At 38.3% G+C, this 19,833-nt stretch overlaps 1 protein-coding gene across 8 annotated transcripts in view; it reads right to left on the bottom strand.

Annotated features, from left to right (window-relative positions):
- The window catches only part of LOC141917715 (F-BAR domain only protein 2-like), a 142,510-nt gene that overhangs the window by 99,340 nt on the left and 23,337 nt on the right, over positions 1 to 19,833 (bottom strand). For 7 of the 8 annotated variants that reach the window (XM_074811113.1, XM_074811121.1, XM_074811115.1 and 4 more), the window contains 4 exons: positions 12,979 to 13,053; positions 11,547 to 11,688; positions 11,310 to 11,462; positions 5,396 to 5,500 (listed from right to left, as the gene is read on the bottom strand). In XM_074811113.1, the coding sequence (XP_074667214.1) occupies positions 5,396 to 5,500; positions 11,310 to 11,462; positions 11,547 to 11,688; positions 12,979 to 13,053 (475 nt within the window). The remainder of the gene's footprint in view (positions 1 to 5,395; positions 5,501 to 11,309; positions 11,463 to 11,546; positions 11,689 to 12,978; positions 13,054 to 19,833) is intronic. The other variant, XM_074811118.1, reaches the window with a different exon arrangement.

The following is a 19,833-nucleotide window of genomic DNA, read 5'->3' as shown; positions in this document are numbered from 1 at the left end:
TTATAAAAAAAGCTTCTAAAAAGGGGGAATAACTGACAAATGAGACATGTTTTCTTAGTAAGTGCATAGCAATTGTATAATACAACTATAGTTTTACTCAAAATCTTTCAACATGAAGAATTTCTGCCAAATCCAATATCTAAACAACAAAGCAAATTATATTTTCCTGCATCTTTAATTACAAAAAGCCTTCCATGATTAATGCAGAAAAAAACCCCATAACTTACAATTTAAGATTGGGAAGATCACATTTCTAAATTCCACAAGCCGTGTCACTTTGATAATTGCAGGCAAGATCGTAAATGACAAAAAAAGAAAAATATGTAAAATTCACGCAAAAAGACTGGTGGAGTTTAAGAAAAGAGGACAGTAAAGAGAGGACAGTAAAGAGAGGACGTTACTACATGATTATCTAGAATAAAGCCACAGCAATTCAAGGTGTTTGCATCCTCAGAAAAATTTTTATCTAAGCAGCCTAAGACAGTTAAACCAACTGGTTTTGCACTGAAATTGCTGAGAATGTTCATGCTGCTCATTTTTTTTTTTTCAGAATTACTATATTTCAAGTGAAACGTACTCGAAATTAAGATAATCTAGGGTGTGATTGATTCGGAAGTGGGCTTCCACATATTCACAAGTGTTGTTATTTTTCCTACTGCATCATCTTTAAAGTAGCCCCCCTGCAACCAAATTGTAGATGCAGCTACACCATTATACTTAAATTCCACACTTATACTTAAAACAAATTCCTACTTATACTAGCAGAATTCCAAGTTTCATTTCCAATATGGACAGCTGTGAAAGGTATTAGAGTTTCCAGGTGTCCATTACCACATTAAGTGAAAATTTAAATTTTGAGTAAAAAGGTTGTTGCAGTTAAGGAACTAAGGTTATTTACACAAGTGTGGTTTGTAGTGAGAGGTAAATTTGTATCTTTGCCATATTGCAAAACAAAGCAAATAGCCCAAAATCATGGTCACATTTTCCCAGCTTTAACATCTGGTATAGTAAAAATAATTATTTTTTTTCTTTCTACATCTCATCCTGGTTTAAATACTTAATAACACAAAGCTGAACAAAAAACATCTTCATATTCTGTCTCTAGATACAAAATAAACTTCTACATTTTTCATTCTTTCGTTGTAGTGAATTGTTCAAATGAAATGACATTATGAAAAGCCCAGCTAATTTGCTTGCTGAAAGCCTCTACATTTTCCTTCACTAATTTACTGACAAAAAAAATCCATTTCAAACACTCTTCATGATTATCTTCTGTCAGTTCTAAACAATAACTCCTTTTCATTACTCACAGCTTTCTTGCTCTTTGGAAACAAGTTTGCAGTGCAATTTTAGCAAGACCAGTTCATTAAAGTCATATTTATTAAATTTTTTCTTATTGTTTCAGAGAGCAATAAGTCAGCTGCTAAAAACACAGTCTCTTTCTTGGAAAGTAAGAAATAAACAGCAGACAGCTTCTGTGAGATTAAAGATTTAAAGCAGCCTGATGGAACTTGCTCTGAACTGGATCAGAAATATTCACAGGATCTATTTCAGTGGGGGTTCAGTAACTTCCAGAGCAAGGTAAATAACCAACAGGGTAGGCTCTTCTGGATCTATCTAGAATAACTGAAGAGCAGCCACACTTGCATATGGGTTGAAACAAATCAATGGAACAGTTCAGTATTTTTCTGGTATTACTTGATTTCTTTGTATCAAAAAGTGGGGTCTACAGATAAAGTCAGGCTGCACTACAATTTATCCATACCACACAATGATGGAGTTACTGGAACACTTACTGAGCAACTACAATAATTACATTAACAGGAACACTGCAAAAAAAGTTACCATTTTGGCTAACAGCAGTATGTGTTCACGTGTCATTTTACTTCCACCTTATTTGTGGAAACTCTCCAGGAGGAATGTTACACTTCAATGGCAAAGATTCTTCTGTTACTATTATACTTGTTTCTAAGAATTGTTTTCAGATACATTTAAGCTTAAAAATGTTGCCTAGTCCCAAAATTCTCAAATGATTGGAATCACTCATGCCAATGCCAATCCCAATCAAATATTAATTTACAGTGAGAGAGACAAAATGCTAAGGCAACAGATATAAATGTGTAAGGTGGACACACATTCAAGTCAGTCCAGGCCAGGTGTCACACATTAAGTCAGCTTAAAGACACAAGTCAATACCCTTAGTACCACATCAACTCTTCCTTTGCACCAACACAAATGCTTGTGTGATCTCAATAAACCAGATCCCAGGTCTCTTCTGGGTTAAAACCAACCTTCCTTAATACATTAGTTTTAGGTGGATTAGTTCTACAAGGTAGTTCCTCGCACAAATACCTGACGAAGGAAGAAGGATGGAAAGAGGACAACTGCTGGTTTTGACAATACTAATTTAAAACATATACTGAAAACACAGCTTCATACACCAGAGAGAAGTACAACAAGCCTTATAACCCAGGCCATGGTACCCATCAATTTTATTGATAATTTTTTTTAAAAAATAAAACCTTTTTATACCACTGAATAACTGCAATCATCACTGTCTTACACTACACAATAAAAAAAAAAATAAACATTTAAGAATCACGTATATTTTTAAAATGAGAGAAATAACGTACTTAACCAGATTTAACTCAAACTGAAAAGAATAGGGAGTACAGTTCCTCCAACCAGAACCTAGTTAGGATACTGCACAAAAATATGCCTACTGTGAACTCTTTAACAAAAGGATGTCAAGATTCCTAATGTGACAGTCACATTAAAGGCAGAATTTTGTAGTAGCATGCCTGAGCACTTCTTTATCAGAAACGCCTGGACTGAAGTGGGAGGTGGGAAGGAAGAGTTCTGGTACATTATATACTTGGTACCCTTTCTGTAACTGCTGTGTTGAGTATTGTGGTGGTTTAATCCCTGACTGGGTCTGAGACCACACGGCCGCTGCCCCTCCCCCACAAAGGGAGTGAAATACAAAGCCCCGAGACTGAGATAAGGAAAAGTTTAATACAACAGTGCAACAGCAACACAACAAACAGCAACAATAAGAATAACAGTGATAACAATGAACAGAGCAAAGTATATCTACCAATACAGGAGTGAGAGGAGCAGATGTATAAAACCACGCGCCCCGCGCTCCCACACCAGGATGTGACGTCCGCATGGTATCTGAATAACCCGGCTAGAGCTCCCCCCCCCACTGCTGGGGAAACTTAACCCTATCCTGGCTAAAGCAGGACAAGTATCTATTCAGAGATGAACTAGATCAAGTTCTAATGCAGTTTTCAAAGTGGAAAAGCAGTTTATAGTTTAGGACAGGGCAGGTTTTTACATGTAGCCTACATAATCCCCATACAGTAAAATTTTAATTTCCAAGGAGTTAAGGAAAACCCTAACACTTTTCTACTTCTACACTGATAATACAAGTACGACTGAATCTCCCAAATATTTCCATCTATGCCTAAAAATTAATCTTTGAAATTAAGGAAGACAGCAAAAAATCTTAAACCAAAAAGAAAATTCCTATTTTCTAAAAGCTGTACTAAACCAAGAAACATATACAAATAAATATACATATACAAATAAATAAAAAAAACCAACAGTCCTCAACTAAACATTATTACTAAAAGCAGAAACAGGTGAGGTTTGCTTTTTGAAATCTGGGGCAGTGGAAAAAAAGTCTGCTATGAATAGATCTGAAAAAGAAACTTCAAAATATAACAAGCAGGAGCATGTGCAATCATACAGAGAATTAGATGTCCTCTGAAATACAGATTAAAACAGCTTTAAAAAAAACCCAGAAGTTTGAATAGATGCAGGGGCTTTTGACCACCTCAGATAAACCCTGGAAAGACAATTTAACAAGTTGTTACTAAATTGCTTTGCCAGAATGACAATGAAAACAAAATAAATATTTTCATATATAAATAAATATATAAATATAAATATCCACTCAGTGGATAAGGAATTGGCTGGATGGTCACACTCAGAGTTGCAGTCAACAGCTCAATGTCCAAGTGGAGAGCAGTGACAAGTGGCATTCCTCAGGGGTTGGTATTGGGACCAGTGCTGTTTAACATCTTTGTTGGAGACACGGACAGTGAGATTGAGTGCACCCTCAGCAAGTTCACCGATGACACCGAGCTGTGTGGTGCCGTTGACACACTGGAGGGAAGAGATGCCATCCAGAAGGACCTTGACAGGCTTCAGAGGTGGGCTTGTGCAAACCTCATGAAGTTCAACAAGGCCAAGTGCAAGGTCCTGCACATGGGTCAAGGCAATCCCAAGCACAAATACAGGCTGGGCGATGAGTGGATTGAGAGCAGCCCTGCGAAAAAGCACTTGGGGGTATTAGTGGATGGAAAACTGACTATGAACCAGCAATGAGCACTTGTAGCCCAAAAAGCCAACCGTATTCTGGGCTGCATCAAGAGAAGTGTGGCCAGCAGGTTGAGGGAAGTGATTCTCTCCCTCTACTCCGCTCTTATGAGACCCCACCTGGAGTACTGTGTCCAGCTCTGGGTCCCCTAACATAAGGACATGGACCTGCTTGAGCGGGTCCAGAGGAGGCCACAAAGATGATCAGAGGGCTGCAGCACCTCCCCTATGAGGACAGGCTGAGAGAGTTGGGGTTGTTCAGCCTGGAGAAGAGAAGGCTCCAGGGAGACCTTATAGTGGCCTTCCAGTACCTAAAGGGGGCCTACAGGAAAGATGGGGAGGGACTCTTTATCAAGGAGTGTAGGGATAGGACGAGAGGTAACGGTTTTAAACTGAAAGAGGGTAGATTTAGATTAGATATAAGGAAGAAATTCTTTACTGTGAGGGTGGTGAGACACTGGAAAAAGTTGCCCAGAGAAGCTGTGGCTGCCCCCTCCCTGAAAGTGTTCAAGTCCAGGTTGGACGGGGCTTTGAGCAACCTGGCCTAGGGGAAGGTGTCCCTGCCCATGGCAGGGGGCTGGAACTAGATGATCTTTAAGGTCCCTTCCAACCCAAACCATTCTGTAATTCTGTGATGGATCCCAGTTTTAAAACTCCCATGAATGAGTTCTGGCTCTCCAGCAATTCACAGCATTTCCTGCATAATCACAATTCATCTACAATACTTCCAAAAGTTCATTTTGTTTTCTTCCTAAAAATTTCTTCAGAAAGACTTTCTAGAGTGCTAGTGTTCAACTGTGTCATTCAAGGACACTGCCATCACAACATACACAGTCAATGTTTGCCTTGTAAACATATTACTTCTGACATCATTGTTCAAATCCATTTCCAATAGAGATTATTCCATCTTGAACCACGTTTTCAAAAGCTTCGATTTCAGATATGTTCAGAGAGATAAAATAGAACATATTAATTTATTTTAAAAGGTAACTCATTTAATGTAACTTACCTGTGCAGTTTCTGTCATCTTCTGTTCAAAATCAGATTTAACTGCAGCATATTTCTCCACATATAGTCTATAGGTATCTGTAGCTTTTTTCGATTTAACTGCTGCCTATAGATTAGTTAAAAAAAAAAGCGCCAAATGTCACACATCCAATCTGATCCAAGGCTTTTAAAGTCACTATTAAAAGAAAGCCTAGTATGACCTATAAAAACATTCAGGGGGATATCAAAACAGTGATGTGCGATAACAAAATTTCACCACCAAATAACTCCGATTCAGCTATCAGAGATCTGTATTTAAAGTTATACATAAAAAAACATAAAAAGGTAACAAAGCAATTACCTCATTTAAATCCCTTCCCCTTATCAGCAATGACTAACTTACACTTGTTTTGAAATAAATATTTTAAAATTTGTATTGCTGAAGTTAACTAATTAGCTCGTGTCAAATATTTAGATCTTGAACAGAAAAGCAGGAAGAGAGCAAACAGTTATTAGTGAAATACTGAAAGACTTAATAGTAAAAAACAAGGTGGCACAGTTCTCTGTTGGATGTGAAGGAAGAAATGTAAGGGAAAAGACATTCAAAGCTACAGGTGTTACATCAATGGAAATTTCAAGATTAAGAGATATTTGCAAGTGAAGTTAATGCCAGATTTATGCAGCTCAGAGTTGTTTATAATAGTCCTTTTTGGCTTTATAATTTATTGATTTGTTGCTATTAAACCAAATGTTATTTTTGTGGGCTAACATTCTTAAAATACAAAAAGAAATACAGGAGAATCCCAATATTACATGGATAACAAAACTGAATGAAGTGATTGGCTTTGGTAGAGGAAAAAGTTATTTTCAAAGTTTACAGCATGACAAACATGAGATGAAGTTTTTCAAAACTTTGATATTCTTGCTATTTCCATGTTAAAAGCCAATTAAAATAAAAATTACCTTGAACATCAGCCTTTTTCTAACTTCTGCAACATACCTACTTTATCTCATTGAAATTTCCCATCAGTTGTAACTCAAAAGTATTTCTGAATTATTAATGACATCAGTAAAGACAGTTGTATATTTACTACTTGTTCTAGTTCCAAATAGCTTTTCTCTCATCTTTCAAATTGATTCCATCTGTACCACAGTAAAAACAAACTATTTCTCACTTGCAATGACTTCTAAAGCTGACCATTACCTACAACTTTCAAATGAATTAATATAAAGATGCCCTCTGGAAAGATATAGTTATATTCTGTGATTTCCAAGAGAAAAATAACTGAAAATCATGAGTAAAAGTATAGCCTTAGCACTTGTTCAACCCGGGGTAATATCAACCAGGAGTTCAAAAGGAAGAGGAATCAAAGCTACAGTTCCATTTTCCAGTTACAGAGAAAGCTTAAGCAAATCTTGCTCATGTAGTCCTCTTAGAGCATAACAGAGCCTGAAAATACTTCACTGTATGAAGAATATGGATCCTTCAGGCATTAGGGATGGCATGACAGGATGTATCAAACCCATCAGTTACTTGCTCTAAATTTTACTTCATGAGTCTCACTCTTGTACATTCACATAAGGAAATTCCCAAGAAGAAAACAGTCCTATCTTGCTTCCCAAACACCATTTACTATACCAAAAGTAAAAGGTGCACTATGAACACCTGGCTTTAGAAAGAATTAAGATTACTTTGTAGTAAGATGATTCCAAACTTAATAATTGAAAAGGAAGGATATATCAAGTTAAAAGATTTAAAAAATAAGTCTCTTTGTAAAGCATTATGTAACTGAACCCCCTATGCATGGGATTTTGACACAAACAAAACATTCTGTCTCTTGTACTCATGTTTAACCACGAGCAGAATTGTGTTACATGCCGAAGCATCTACAAAAAAACTCATCAGCAAGACAAAATGATAAAGCACATAAACATTGTATGATTAACTAGTAATCTCTTCTGAAAACACTATGTGTCTATTCTCAGTTGCAGCAACTGCTAGAACTATTCAGCAGATTTACAGTAATTGAAAGAGTTATTATCAGTCAAGACTTTTTTTGTCAAGTCACTATAGAGAAATTAACTTGTGTAATAATTTCCTGTTGTTCTCTGATATGTTAACACTAACTTTCAGCTGCAATGAAAACTTCAAGCTCTCTGATACCTCCTCAGATTCTTCAATAAACTATTTTTCCAAACGTTTGGCTTTCTGATAAGCTCTTAACATATTGGTGCAGATCCCCTGCTTTCTGATAAAGCAGCTATTCTGATTTTGATAGAAACAGTTTTCATATTATGCTAAAAGTAATAAACCTATTCTCAGCCAAAGGAAAAATAAATTAATACCATCTTTGTCACAATGTTTCTGAAATAACATGTGAAATCTGAATAAAGACATGACTAAAGAGATGTCACAGTTACTGGCTCCCACCGGAAACATTTCTGAAGTATTAGCTGACATTCAACTATGACCTAATTGTTCAAACAAAAGCATCTAGGGAAGATGCATAAAACAGTAAAAGATGGCCTTCAGCCTATACTGCTACTTCTTTCTTCCTCCTGCACGTAGACATTAGTCACACTGAACTTTTCTTTGTTTCCAGCTGGACAAGGGACTGCAAAGCTACATCTTAAAAGTAAGCCTTCCATCAAGCCAACTTTTTCTACTGAAAAATTTCAATCTATTTACAGTAATTCAGAAAATTTGTATTTTGAATAAACTGGCAGGAAAACATCTGCCATCCCACATATTTCTGATTCATGTCTAGAACCCAACATTGACTGTCTAGGCAGAAGCTAGGAAAAAGCTAAATTTATATTAAAGATAAAACAATCAGAACATGGCCAACAGGATCACTTTTGTCATCAGTGAGAAGACAATAACCAACTCTATCTGCTCCCCCAAGACAGCAGTACAAAAGGCATTAATACCATTCTAATGAGAACAACGGCCTAACACAGATCAGATAACTGAGATGAAAATAGGCCGAGGTATCAAGATTTAAAAAGAGAAGACATCATTAGAGACAGTGAAACATAACCTCTTTCCTCTACTACTTGGTTTCCTGAAAACTGGAAAAATTTAGTGTTGCCAGCAGGTTGACAGAAGTCATTGTTCCCCTCTACTCAGCACTGCTGAGGCCACACCTGGAGTTCTGTGTCCAGTTCTGGCCTCCCCAATACAAGAGTGCCAGTTGGAAGGGACCTACAATGATCATCTAGTCTAACTGCCTAACCAATTCAGGGCTGACCAAAAGTGGACAATGCCCTTAATAACATGCTTTAAAAGGCCTCTTAAACACTGACAGGCTTGGGGCATCGACCACCTCTCTAGGAAGCCTGTTCCAGTGTTTGACCACCCTCTCGGTACAGAAATGCTTCCTAATGTCCAGTCTGAACCTCCCCTGGTGCAGTTTTGAGCCATTCCCACACATACTGTCGCTGGATCCCAGGGAGAAGAGCTCAGCACCTCCCTCTCCACTTCCCCTCCTCAGGAAGCTGCAGAGAGCAATGACGTCTCCCCTCAGCCTCCTTCTCTCCAAACTAGACAAGCCCAGAGTCCTCAGCCGCTCCTCACAGGACATGCCTTCCAGCCCTGTCACCAGCTTTGTTGCCCTCCCCAGGATGCATTCAAGGGCCTTCACATCCTTCTTCAACTGTGGGGCCCAGAACTGCACACCATACTCAAGGTGAGGCCGCACCAACCCTGAATACGGCAGGATCATCCCCTCTCTTGACCGGCTGGTTACACCATGTTTAATGCTCCCCAGGCTGCAGTTTGCCCTCTTGCTGCCAGGGCACACTGCTGACTCATCTTGAGCCTGCTGCCAACCAGCACCCCCAGATCCCTTTCTGCAGGGCTGCTCTCCAGCCACTCCCCTCTCAGTCTATACTTGTGCCCAACGTTACTCCATCCCAGGTGCAGAATCCAGCATTTGGACTTGTTGAATTTCATGTCACTGATGATTGCCCAATGCTCCAATCTATCCAGATCCCTCTGCAAGGCCTCTTGTGCCTTGAGAGAGTCAACAGCACCTCCCAGTTTGGTATCATCAGCAAACTTGCTAATGGTGCATTCAACTCCTGCATCCAGATCGTTGATAAATATATTGAACAGGACTGGTCCTAGAATTGAGCCCTGAAGAATACCACTGGTGACCAGTCGCCAGCCAGATGTAGCCCCATTCACTACAACCCTTTCAGCTCTGCCCTTCAGCCAGTTCTTCACCCAGCACACTGTGAACCTGCTCATCCCGCAGCTGGACAACTTGTCCAGAAGGATGCTATGAGGGACAGTATCAAAAGCCTTACTAAAATCCAGAAAAATTACATTCACTGCCTTCCCTTCATCCACTAGGTGAGTGACCTTATCATAGAAGGAGATCAAATTAGTTAGACAGGACTTTCCCTTTGTGAACCCACGTTGACTGTGCCTGATGATTGCATTGTTCTTTAAATGTCTTCAGTAGCACCCAGTACAATCTTCTCCATAATTTTTCCAGGAACTGAGGTTAGACTAACAGGTCTGTAGTTTCCTGGGTCTTTCCTCACACCCTTCTTGTATACTGGAATAACATTGGCTAGCTTCAAGTCAGTGGGGACCTCCCCAGACTCTCAAGACCTTTGGTAGACGATCAAGAGGGGTTCTACCACAGCATCTACTAGCTCCTTCAACACTCTGGGACAAATCCCATCTGGCCCCATGGACTTATGAACATTCAGCTGATACAGCCAATCCTTTACAATTTCAGTGTCCACAAATGGAAAGGCACTGTTCCCACACTTGTGGTCCTCCAACTCAGACCTTGGGTTGCCCAGTCCCTTATGAGTATAATTAAAGACTGAGGCAAAAAAAAGCATTGAATGCCTCCACTTTTTCTTCATCCCTATTAGTCAGATGACCATCTTCAACAAGAATTGGTCCAATGTTTTCCTTGGACCTCCTCTTGCTATTAACACACTTAGAGTCAGTTCAGTGACAGGCCACAAAAATGATGAAGGAACTGGAGCCTCCCTCCTATGAGGAAAGGCTGAGAGAGCTGGGACTGTTCAGCCTGAAGAAGACAAGGCTCAGGGAGGATCTTGTCAATGCATGTTAATACCTGAAGAGAGGGTGCAAAGAGGATGGATCCAGGCTCTTTTCAGTGGTGCCCAGTGACAGAACCAGAGGCAATGGGCACAAATGGAAACACAGGAGGTTCCCTTTGAATATCAGAAAACACTGTGAGGGTGACAGAGCACTGGAAGAGATTATCCAGAGAGACTGTAGAATTTCCATCCTTGGAGATCTTCAGAAGGTCATGGTCCAGGGCAACAGGCTCTAGGTTATCATGCTTGAGCAGCAGGGTTGGACAAGATGACCTCCAAAGGTCCCTTCCAACCTAAACCATGCTGTGATTCTGTAAACAGATCAAACTCCCCCACAACAGTACTAAATGCAACATCAAGTTACTCATCCTCTGGGGTTTTGGTCCATGTTATTGGAACCTCTTAAATTAGCATTGAAAGTAATATTAACTTGTTTGTCTCCTCAATGGAATAGACTTCAAATACTCCTATAATTAGCTACTTTGTCTCACTTGAGGGGACAACACAAAACTTCCTACTCCTTAATTCAGTAACAAAGGCATTGAGTGTTTGCACAATTACTTAAGAAAATGCATCCAAAAACATAATAGAAGCTGAAAATTATATGCAACTTCTGTAAAAGCCACTGAACAAAATTACCATATGATGCAGGTAATTACAAAATAAAGAATTAGAACTGCAGTGCAGTTAGAACAGATAAGGAAATATAAACAAAACATAAGTAGGCATTTAAAGTATCATGCACATTATGAAATAGCCACAACTACTTTTAGTCCTTTTTGAGCATTTCACTTATTAATACAAGGTGAATGTGTTACAGTGACAACACAATGAATTTAAGATGTCACCTTATCAACTTCTCTCTGTGTTGCTCCTTCCTTTTTCAAACGTTCGTGTTCGACACACCTGGCATTATAGTTTTCCTTTGATTTCTGTAAGGCCTGAGTAATACTTTGAATATTTTGCACTGCTTCCAACGTTCCTGAAACATCTTCTTTAGTCTGCCAAATATCACATAGTTGTCAAAAACAAACCATTTCAACATTAGCAAGTCATTGAACATGCATAAGAAAACAATTAATAACCTTTTTATAAGTTTTGATTTGTTCATCTCCATACTTGTGAACTTCTTTTATTAGCTCTTGTAATCTCCGCACAAGATCCAAGTGACAGCTTGCTAGTTTTTCTGTTGAGGTTTTGAAAACGTCCCAAACTGGTGCAAATGTCCTAGATTGAGGGGGGGCAAAAAAAAATTTAATGCTCATCTGGATTTTTTCCTTTCAATCTGTTAGAATTTTTTTTTTAAAAGTGCTAAAGTATAACTGATACATTTACAGAATTTCAGCTCTGTTCCTAAAACTGAAGCAAACAAAAAACCCAACAACTACTATAAATTATGTTATTGGATGTTTCAAACATACTTGGAATCTTACCTAACTTTTCAGTGTTCTACATCTTACCTGTATTGACTCTATTGAGTAAAACACAGCAAAATTAATTTATTCTTCTCCATCACCAACAGAAAATAATGACAAATGATATTCCTAAAGATGATAAAAGATCAGCTCAAAAAAAATTAACATGCACAAGTATTTTTATGTGCATACTTGAATATTGAAAACAAAAGTTACTTGGCTAGTTAAGTTACCAGTTATCTTACATCTTTACAGCCAAAAGATTAACCATATGATAAAGGAAGGTGGAAGACAGGTCATTCCTCAGATTCAGATTTCTATACTGAATGGACTTCTCCAGCTATTCTAAAAATACACTTCTACCTCAATTTCCAGGTCAATGCAGCTGAAAAATCAATACCGTGCATAGCCTTTAAAGCACTGATGTTCAAACTAACATGCAGATACAGAACCTCTGAAGAGTAGCAACAACTGGTATCAAATTACCCAGTGATGAAAGCTCTACACATTTCTAGCTGTGATTACTACAAATAAAAATTATCTTTAGCCTCATCTAAGAAGTCTGAGCTGTTGGCATATTCTAATGAAAACAACATCCATTAATCATTCAATTTTAAAAAAACATATCCCATGTATAAAATTTTAATTAAACTATGGAATAAATCTATCGAAAAGTCTCATTCTTAACATGTCTGAGGACAGAGATAACACTTGAGAAAGTAGAATTAATAAAAATAAATTCACTGACACAGTTGCAGACCGTATGTTTTCTCTTCAAAATAATTGCCATAGGCTTGGTAGCACAGAATGGAGTCACAGTCATTATTATGTCTGAAAAGAACTCAACCTTAAACACAGAAGAACAGACAATTCCTCCACAGTGTTGGGGTTTTTTTGTGTGGTGTTTGTTGTGGTTTTAATAAACTGTGAATAAAGAACTGTACTGTCTTGTTTTTGTCATAGCTGCATAGTAACTGAAGAACTAGATCATTTTTAAAGGGGGTAAGTTATGCTAACTTCGACATCATCAATAAAACATTCAGAATCAAACTTAATTCTTAACATGTATGCAGTTAATTATTCATCTCCTATACATACTTACCCAAGATGTGTGTAATTGCTTGCTGATTTAGCTAGTTTTGTCATTGACCTTGAATATGCCTCCTCTATCGTAGCCCTGCCAAAGAAAGCAATCAAAAGCATAATTGAAATTTTGAAGATATCTACAGACAAATAAATGGTGCAAAGCATAGGACTTTTTACTTCAGCTGAAAATTACTCCATTTTAACAGCCCTCAAAAACTATATGCAAAAACACAGAAGTATATTTAAAAAAATCATCTAAAAACATTGTGACAGAATAATGCAAGGAACAGAAACAAGTAAAACCTAAGGGCTCAAGACTTGCAAAAGATAATTCCTTCCTTCCTTCCTATACTCTGCTGTTCCTCTCTGCCTTTAACAATCTTTAGTGAAAGTCAGAACACAGTGACATAACAATCACACACCTAACACTGGCTAAATACGAGAGATTTACAGAGCGACAAAATTAAATGTATTTGTAATGAAAACATTAAAACAAACAAACTGAATGCTTACTGAGCAATCACATTGTGAGAGACAACTTGTAAAACCAGGCCTGCGAGAAACAAGGACTGAGAAAAACAGCCTGAGAAAGAGATAAAAGTTAGCAGAGGGAGTGGAGGCCCTCTGAGCTAAGGAATGTGTCAAACACTTGCAAGTAATGAAACTATAGTCACGGGGTGGATAGTGTGGAGGTCGAAGCTGCTAAGGCTGCCCGAATAACACAGGATGCAGCTGGAGGGGGGAGCCCTGTGGAGACAGGACTGTTCTGCTCTGGTGCACCTGGACAAATTTCAAGGGCCATCTGTCCAGTGAATGACCTTTGCTTCATTATGCACGAAATGCATATTAAAGTTAACGCCCCTCAATATGCTAATGAAGACTAACAAGGTCATGCTAATTACATCATCCCATGAAACACCTTACCCCTCCCCATACATGGGATACGTAGGTATGTGGGTCGACCTAGGGGAAGGACCCAAGGAAAGTGGGTATAAATCGAGGGGGGCAAGGGGGGGGGGGGGGGGGGGCGCACCCAGAGAGTGAAGCTAAGCCAAGACAGATGCCTCCTGGAACCCTCTCTGGCAGGATCGATACAGGAACCCAGACCCATGATCTCTATTCCCTCCATCTCCCTCCTTTCCTTTTTCTCCTTTTCCTTCACTATCATTAAGCAATGCAAGGCATACTGTATTGCTTGCCACAACTCATTATATACCTAGCCAATTACTGTGTGTCCAATTAGTACACTGTGGGAAGTTAATAAATGTTTGGACTTTGAGACTTGTCTCACCATTGTCCACTCTGTTGGGGATTTACAAATCCAAGTCACTTGTCTCCTTCATCTGAGCAGGACGTGACACACATTTGTTCACATTAAATAAAATGGGGTCTTGTCTAGTTTTTGGTTTGGTGGGGTTTTTTGGGGTTTTTTTTGAAGTTCTTTGCACAGTGGCAATTAAGTTTGGAAAATAGTCAATAACATGCTATGACATGTACTTTGTTCTATTGTTTATAATTATTTTTAAAGATGTTTCAATACATTTTGATTTCTTTTCAATAAACTCTTCCCTACATAAAGTTTCATTATGTTTTCCTGCACTCAAAGCCATGTTTTTACTTGTCTTTTGGAGATTCAAAATCCAAGGGTCCACATAGATTTCCTCCTTAGAGTCTGTGCTGGGGCAATTGCCATGGAACAGCAGTCACACACATGACTATCATGGCAGTGATTCCCCCTGGAAGTCCTTCCCCCATCAATCTTCCTCACCCTCCTATTATGAACCTCGAGATACACACTATTTTATTTTTCCACCCTAAATCAGTACTCAATACGCAGTGTCAACTTTGATTTAGAAGCATCCTGGATTTGAACAAATACTGTAATTGCATTTCTTGAAAATCCAAAAGCTTGAAGGAATTTCTTTCCTGCTTTGTAATACCTTTATTCAGGAGCAGAAGAGGAAAAAGAGGGAGATGACGAATTCACCGTTCTCTCAAGTTACCATGACTATAACAACTTATTGCCGAGGCAGATGTTTTTATTTCTCCTTTACAGCAACACTTTCCAAGCAAAAAGAGTTTTCTTATGAAAATATGAAACAAAGTAGTAGCAGCCACCAGAAACTTTGACAGACAAGCATGTATTTAAACCTACTGAACTTCCAAAATAACAATCCAATTAGACAATCAATTTGGAGAAGGGGATAAAGTTGTAAAATGCAGTAACTCAATTACATTTTACATCTCACCTACAGACAACTACAAAATTATTCATCATTAAAAAAAACACCCCAAAAAAAACCCCTTTCTCCTCCTTCTCCATATGTAAGCATTCCTGATGATCTGAAAAAGTTTAAGTTTCCAAGGTTTGGAATTCTTGCCCACTGCACAGCAACAAGCACGTATGTACAGACACCCAGAAAAGACAACAGTTTTTTTTAATTACTATGATGAACAATATATTTTGATTAATTATCAGTAGTTTCTATCAAAGTTTTCTAGATTTGAGAGCTCAATGCATTTTTTTTTTTTTAACACAAGACTTCTGACCAAAATCCACACACCTCTGCAGCAGTTTACAAAATACTTACATGAGCAATCTCCACAAAACTGGAGTTCCCAACTTACTACACATACAACCAAAATATGCTGTTGCTGACCAACTGAGCATGCATATCTACATTTGTTTTATCAACTGACTTCCCAGAGCATTCTGATGCACTGGTAACACACTATGAACATCTGAGGAAATTAATTTTCACTTATTTGAAAAATCTGTCTTTGATTGGAATCTGTTAAATATTTAAACTGAAATGGGAATATGTGCATTTCCAGTTTCTTCTGATCAAGGAGGTTTTTTTTATGACCCTTACAGACAACTGGTACATAAAAATGTTTGAAAGACTTCTGGAGAAAAGCCAGCAATACCTATTCAGTTCCTAGCTGAGCACAAGCGCTTTCTTACATGTAAACATTTTAGGTGTTAAATGCACACAAACACAAGACAGTTCACCTACAAAGTCTTCCCTGTATTTAAAGAAAGAAAAACCACCCACCACAACCCACAATTTCTACATGCTTTATCAAGAACAGAACAAAGATACCTATCTTTCAGCAGATAAATATCCTGACTGCCATGGTTTGAGCCCAGAGGGCAACTGAGCCACACACACAAACCCAACACACTGCCCCAACCAAGATTTACCAACATTGAGCAGACTGCCTGCCCCAAAATTCACTCTTTCAGGAGACATTTATCTGAATCTCCTAGAAAGCAGTAACTACTGAGCAAGTCTTTCCCATTCACAGTAGCAGAATAGGTGGACAAAAGGCAATAAGGAACCATAGATCCAACTGTTCCTCAGTTCTTTTAGTACCTGACCATCAATAAATACTCAAAAATGAAAAAGTGAAACAACACAGTTGAAAAGTGAATTGGTATTGACTAACTGAAAACAGCCAAAGGGGAAACTTTCTGCTCCTTCTAGGGATATCCAGTTTCATTTTTTTCAGAGGAAACAACTTTGCAATTTCAGAAGCTTTGAAAGAAAAAGTTTCATTAAAATGCTTAAGCTGACTATAATAAAAAATTTTTTTCCATATCCTAGACATTTTTTCTTGTTAAATTATTACTATTTCTGAGGCTGGAGAAAAGGTGTCATGGTTTGAGCCTAGAGGGCAACTGAGTACCACACAGCTGCTCACTCCCCCCTTCCCCTCCAGCACTGGGAAGGAGGAAAACAAAAGACCCAGGAAACTGAGATAAGGACAGGGAAGGATGATCTCATCCATTACAGCACAGGCAAAAGACAGACTTGTTAGGGGAAGAAAAAAAAGAACATAAAATTTAATACAGACATTAACAACAACACTTGACAGAATAGGACCGTGAGAAGCATTACTGATACAGAGAAATGATTACTTGTTTTGAGACTTATTTACTTATAGCAAACTGCTTAGCAACTTATTTCCTTACTTATAGCAAGTTATAGTATTACTTATAGTATTTTTGAATACTGCTATGAATCCTGCTTGCCCAGACTGTTCTGTGGAATTTTACCAAGGACTACTGTGTCCATCAAAACAAAGCTGTTTACTGTGAAAATCTACCAAGAACTGCAGTGTTCAGCAAAATATCGTGTTTCTGTCCTTGGGAAACAGATGTGCTCTAACTAGTTGGGTCTTGGTAATGAGTAAAGATAGCCATATACGGATGGTAGAAGTTCCATTGGTTCTCTTAGATAAGATAGAATGAGTAAACCGGCTGAAAAACACTCTTGTTGTTCAAGAAACTGGCCAAGAGAATCTGCACATGCTCCAGGGAAAAGTACAAGGTGAGAAAGACTACGAGCCTTCCTCCCAAAGACGCCCCCCAGGAGGCAATGCGCAGGTGCAAAGAGAACATAAACTGCTGACACCAGCCTCTAGAACTAACCCAGCCTCACTCATGCATATGTATGTTTGTGTTATGTAATCCAGTGAATATGTATATCCACACTCGATAAGTTTTTGGTAAGATGTGCGGTGGGTGTGCAAGCTTTGTGGAGAAATCCCCTTGCACCCCGGCCGGAGTAAACATACCTGCTTTATAACTCTATTTGAGTTGTAGAGTCTTTTTTCTGCGAATCATTACCACATCCTGAAAACACCTTCCCCCACCCATCCCTTCTTCCCAGGCTCAGCTTTGCTCCTGATATCTCTACCTCCTACCCCCCAGCAGCACATCTATAGTTCTAACAGAAAAGAATACTGCAAAATAATATTCAGACTACAGGAGGGCAACAGATAATTGTATGCAACATCTCAATTTCTTTGCAATAAACAAAGATGCAAAGCAGAATACAGTCGAGACAATCAGACTGTTATAAAATACTGCTGAAGTACTGCCCAATACAATTTAATTAGAGATCAAATATTTGACCCACATGAACGTGTGCTACTTCGCCATATTTATTTCCTAAGAAATAGACTGACCTACTGCAATAACCCTCACAATGGTAGTGGAAGGGCTTCACTGCCTAGATATGGACACTCAAACGTTTTTACTGAAGTGAGGACACCAAATATTTAAAAGTCTATCTATTTCTTTGAAAATACAAACTATATGCCACAAACTACCACTAGCTTAGACTGACATTTATCAGTGATGCACCCTTGACTTGATAAGAAGCATCTTTTTGGCATTCAACTTTTTTTTTTTTTTTTTAATGGCAGCCTGGCATACCAAGATGGATCAGTAAAGGAGAGCTGAAGAAAACAAAATGGAACAGAGAGTATACCAGGTTTAATATCAAACAGAGAGATCACTGGAAAGGACAACTTATTGTTGCTGGTCTGAATCACTGACAGATATTTTCCAAACCCAGGGCAAGTTGCTCTTAAGGAAGTATACTGAAGCCTCGTCAAATAAATTAAAATGTAGTGCTATGATTCTAGTGAATCTCTGTGTTAACCAGAACTGAAATTTTTCATTTATTTTACCCAAAATGCTGTAGGTAAGATGGCTGCACATCTCTCTGGTGTGTCCTGATCTATTCACAAGAAGAGAAACGCCATTTCTTGATCTCTCATTGAGGATAAAGTGCCCATGTGGATTCTCATGTGTTCCTAGATGGTCATTAATAGTCTTAAATGTTAAGCTTGTTTGCTTGGAAAAAAAATATTATCTCCTTCTTGCCAAATCACTAGAATTATCAGGAACTTCAGCTAAAACACTTTTAATATGTGGAGGAAGATCCAAATATTTTATTTATTGATTGCAAAGGCACATCTCATTTAAAATATCATTTGAAGGAGCTGATAGAGTAAAAAGAAAAAAACAAACTATAACGCCACATGCTTTTTACTGATAATTTTGTGTAGAATGAGCTGTCAAGTTTTATTTATGTCACGGTAATAAAGCAAAGAATCCAAGACAGATATAGCATCAAGTTATTTTTACCCATTTATGTAAGACCTTTCCCCTTAGGATCAGTATGAATAAAATGGAGCATGTCCAAAAAATACAACATCAATGAGATAAGAAGCAGAGTAAGTGAGCTTCTAATCTAAATATGTAGTTAAATCAAAACACAACATATGTGAAACTAATAAAATATGTGTCCAGGTGATGTACAGCTTAGGTCTATGACTTACTGCTACAAAACAAATGACTGATTCCAAGAATTGAAGCAAGTTTCAAAGGAAAGATGCAGACACTTACAAAGATAACACAAGGCAAACTTTTATAACAGTGAATATTAAAAGCAGTTAAGCAGTTCTGAAACTAAAAAAAATTAAAAAATCATTTTTAGCAGCTTGTGAAGCCCTAAACATTTCATACTAAACATCAACAGCATGACAACCCTCCACTAAATCCAGAACCCTGTCTGGCTTCATAACGTGTTTTCTGGAATCACGGATTACTGAAACACAACATTACTTCGTTTGTGTAGTCCTTCCAACAGGAGACTGCCCATCACGTGTGGACTCTGGAATTCACCCGTTTCACTTAGTGGAAAGATTTTTATTATTTTCTCCACTTCAACTCACTTTGAAACTATGCAAATGTCAGTGTCACTGATTGTGGAATCGCTGGAGAACAACGAACATGTTGTGAGTGATCCAGAGCGAGTGGCCTCACTGTAACAACAGGCTGCAGCTGTGTTCAAGGACATATGCAAGGCCGAGATAGATTTAGAAACTACATTCCTGGGCAAAAGATAAAGAAGTTGGACTGTTGAAAACAGGATGCCTACCTAGTGGGAGAGCAGCGTGTGGACACCACACCGGGACCAATCATAGAGGGCAGAAGGGCGTGTGAACAAGTAGCTTTAGCCTATTAGCAATAAGATAGCGGCGCGTGAAGCTTGTGATAGAGTATAAATTGCTG

This window comes from Strix aluco, chromosome W (assembly GCF_031877795.1).
Source record: "Strix aluco isolate bStrAlu1 chromosome W, bStrAlu1.hap1, whole genome shotgun sequence".
NCBI lineage: Eukaryota > Metazoa > Chordata > Aves > Strigiformes > Strigidae > Strix > Strix aluco.
Note: the sequence above shows the minus strand (reverse complement) of the source record. Positions and strands in the feature narration are given on the sequence as shown.